The sequence below is a fragment of the Cenococcum geophilum genome (assembly GCF_001692895.1).
Source record: "Cenococcum geophilum 1.58 unplaced genomic scaffold K441scaffold_18, whole genome shotgun sequence".
Taxonomy (NCBI): Eukaryota; Fungi; Ascomycota; class Dothideomycetes; order Gloniales; family Gloniaceae; genus Cenococcum; species Cenococcum geophilum.
In genome coordinates this window covers 386,413-388,533 of record NW_027137576.1, presented here as the reverse complement: position 1 = coordinate 388,533, position 2,121 = coordinate 386,413, and the positions used below count along the sequence as shown (strand labels likewise).

Genomic DNA, 2,121 nt, shown 5'->3' with positions numbered 1-2,121 from the left:
TAAATTTAATAATAAAAAATAACTTTATATGTAGGTGTAGTAACCTTTAAAACGGCCTATAGTAAGGCGTTAAATATAGAGCAGTAAAATATGACCTAGTATGGGTATAGTAACCCTTAATACAACCTATGGTAAGGTATTAATATTCTAAACTATTAGACAGCCTGGTAGCAACGAGTGCTTATAACCTAATAAACTAAATAATATTGGAATAAATGAATAAATCTCTAGAATCTAACTATAAGGAATATAGGCCCTAATATAGGTCTATATCTACAGATACTAAAGGAGTCTGCTTATGTAAGCAGGAAACGCGTGTATATGCATGTGGAGGACTCTTTCAGAACCATCGTCAGTAACCAATCATGTTCCCTCTAACTTTTAAGCCCAGTATGGCACCAAACGCCTATCACCAAATTGTAGCGTAGAGCTCCTAGATCCTCCTACTGTCGCGTAAAAATGTATATAAATCTATCCAAACAGTTAAACCTAACTAAACCATTTGCTAGTTTGATTAACCAAACGAAATAAACAAGCTTGAAGCTTCAAAATATCGAATCAACCAAGCCCAAGACCTATGGTTTGAATTGTTTGTTTATCAGCAAGTCTGAAGTTAAGTACCCTTTTGATACACTGCACTTTCACTGGTTCCCTTTTAAGCATCTCAAAATCCAGACAAATATGAATGTTCTCCTGAGTACTGGCGCTGTTTAATGGGAATAGGGTGGTGGCGATTAAAGAGTCTAGTCTTGGATAAAAGAGCCAATTTATTCCTTTGACTCGGACACTTCACCCTGAATTGTAGCTACCACTTTCCTATCACGCTGGCTTGCTCTAAACTCCAAATACCAAATACCTTGGTATTTTCCTGTTGCCAACTTTCCATCCTTGATCGGAATTGTAATACTCGAACCAATCAGTGCGGTTTTAATGTGAGCCTATTTCAAAATATCTTATAAGGCTCTGTCTTGTCCCGCCATCTGCGAACGTAGAAAACAATGAGAGAAAACTTACGGGCATGTCATCAGGCCCCTCTTCAGCGTGGCGATACATCCCCCCTATCTTATCCTCAGGAGCAATCCGATCCAGCGCATCACTCATATCACTCCTCACATTCTCATCCACATCCTCATTTAACCCCAGCGCGCAACTTGTGTGCTGTAGAAACAAATTGAGCAGGCCAACTTTATACTCGCTGATTTGAGATACCTCCTTTCCTACTACGTCCGTGATCAGGTAAGTGCCTCTCGACTTCAGCGGAAGCGTGAATGTTGTTTGGGACCATGTCATCTTGCTAGTACACAAATATGCAGTAGACAAAGGTACAAAAATTGACGGATTGCGAGGAGTCCGGAGAAGGCTCGTGACGAAGTGAGAGCCTACGTTCGAAGAAGCATAGGGAAGTCGGAGAAAGCACGAGAAATTCAATGAGCGGGAAAGCCTCCTTATACCATCGGCCGACTTCGGCCGACTGCTGACTGGCAATTAGAGGGGGCGCCTTTACCAACCCTTTTCTTACGTGGTTGTATGCCATAGGCTGATATGGCTCGTGGAACCGGCTCCCCGAGCGTTTACGCTGCCCCGTCCAATTCTGTGGACATCCCCACGACAAGCACTTAGTGTGTTTCAAAATATTTTGGGGGCTTGCTATAGCGATTTACGTGGTATGCCTACGCACACGCAATCAGCGTGGTTTTCAATATCAATACTGCCAATAATATTGATCAATATTGTTACTAATCAATATTCGCGAGTATTGGCGAGTATTGGCGATATTTGTAATATTTGCAGATCTTCTTGGCACCCGTTCAAATTTTGGCCCTGCTAGTTGTATACCCTCTAAATAATATATATATACTGCCTATATAAATAAACTTAGATCCTTCCTCTTTACATTAAAATATTATATATATCCGCGAGTAACTGTTATATACCTATATCTAAATTAACACCTTATATTTACTCTATTTACTCTATATCTATTATAGCTTTTAATCTACCTCTATTAAAGCTATATAATTATATAAGCTTTACTTTTAATAATATCTATAAGTTTATTAAAGGGTAGGGCTATATAATATTAATTTTCTGCTTAAAAACTGTAGCTAGAATATATTGCAT

General features: G+C 39.2%; 1 protein-coding gene across 1 annotated transcript; it reads right to left on the bottom strand.

Annotated features, from left to right (window-relative positions):
• Positions 1-529: 529 nt before the first annotated feature.
• On the bottom strand, positions 530-1,404 carry K441DRAFT_610027 (uncharacterized protein). The gene is made up of 2 exons (XM_067645528.1): positions 1,015-1,404; positions 530-938 (listed from the first exon to the last, which is right to left on the bottom strand). Exons 1-2 carry the CDS (start codon positions 1,288-1,290, stop codon positions 768-770), a joined length of 447 nt encoding a protein of 148 aa, XP_067504522.1. The 5' UTR covers positions 1,291-1,404; the 3' UTR covers positions 530-767.
• Between the last annotated feature and the right edge of the window lie 717 nt (positions 1,405-2,121).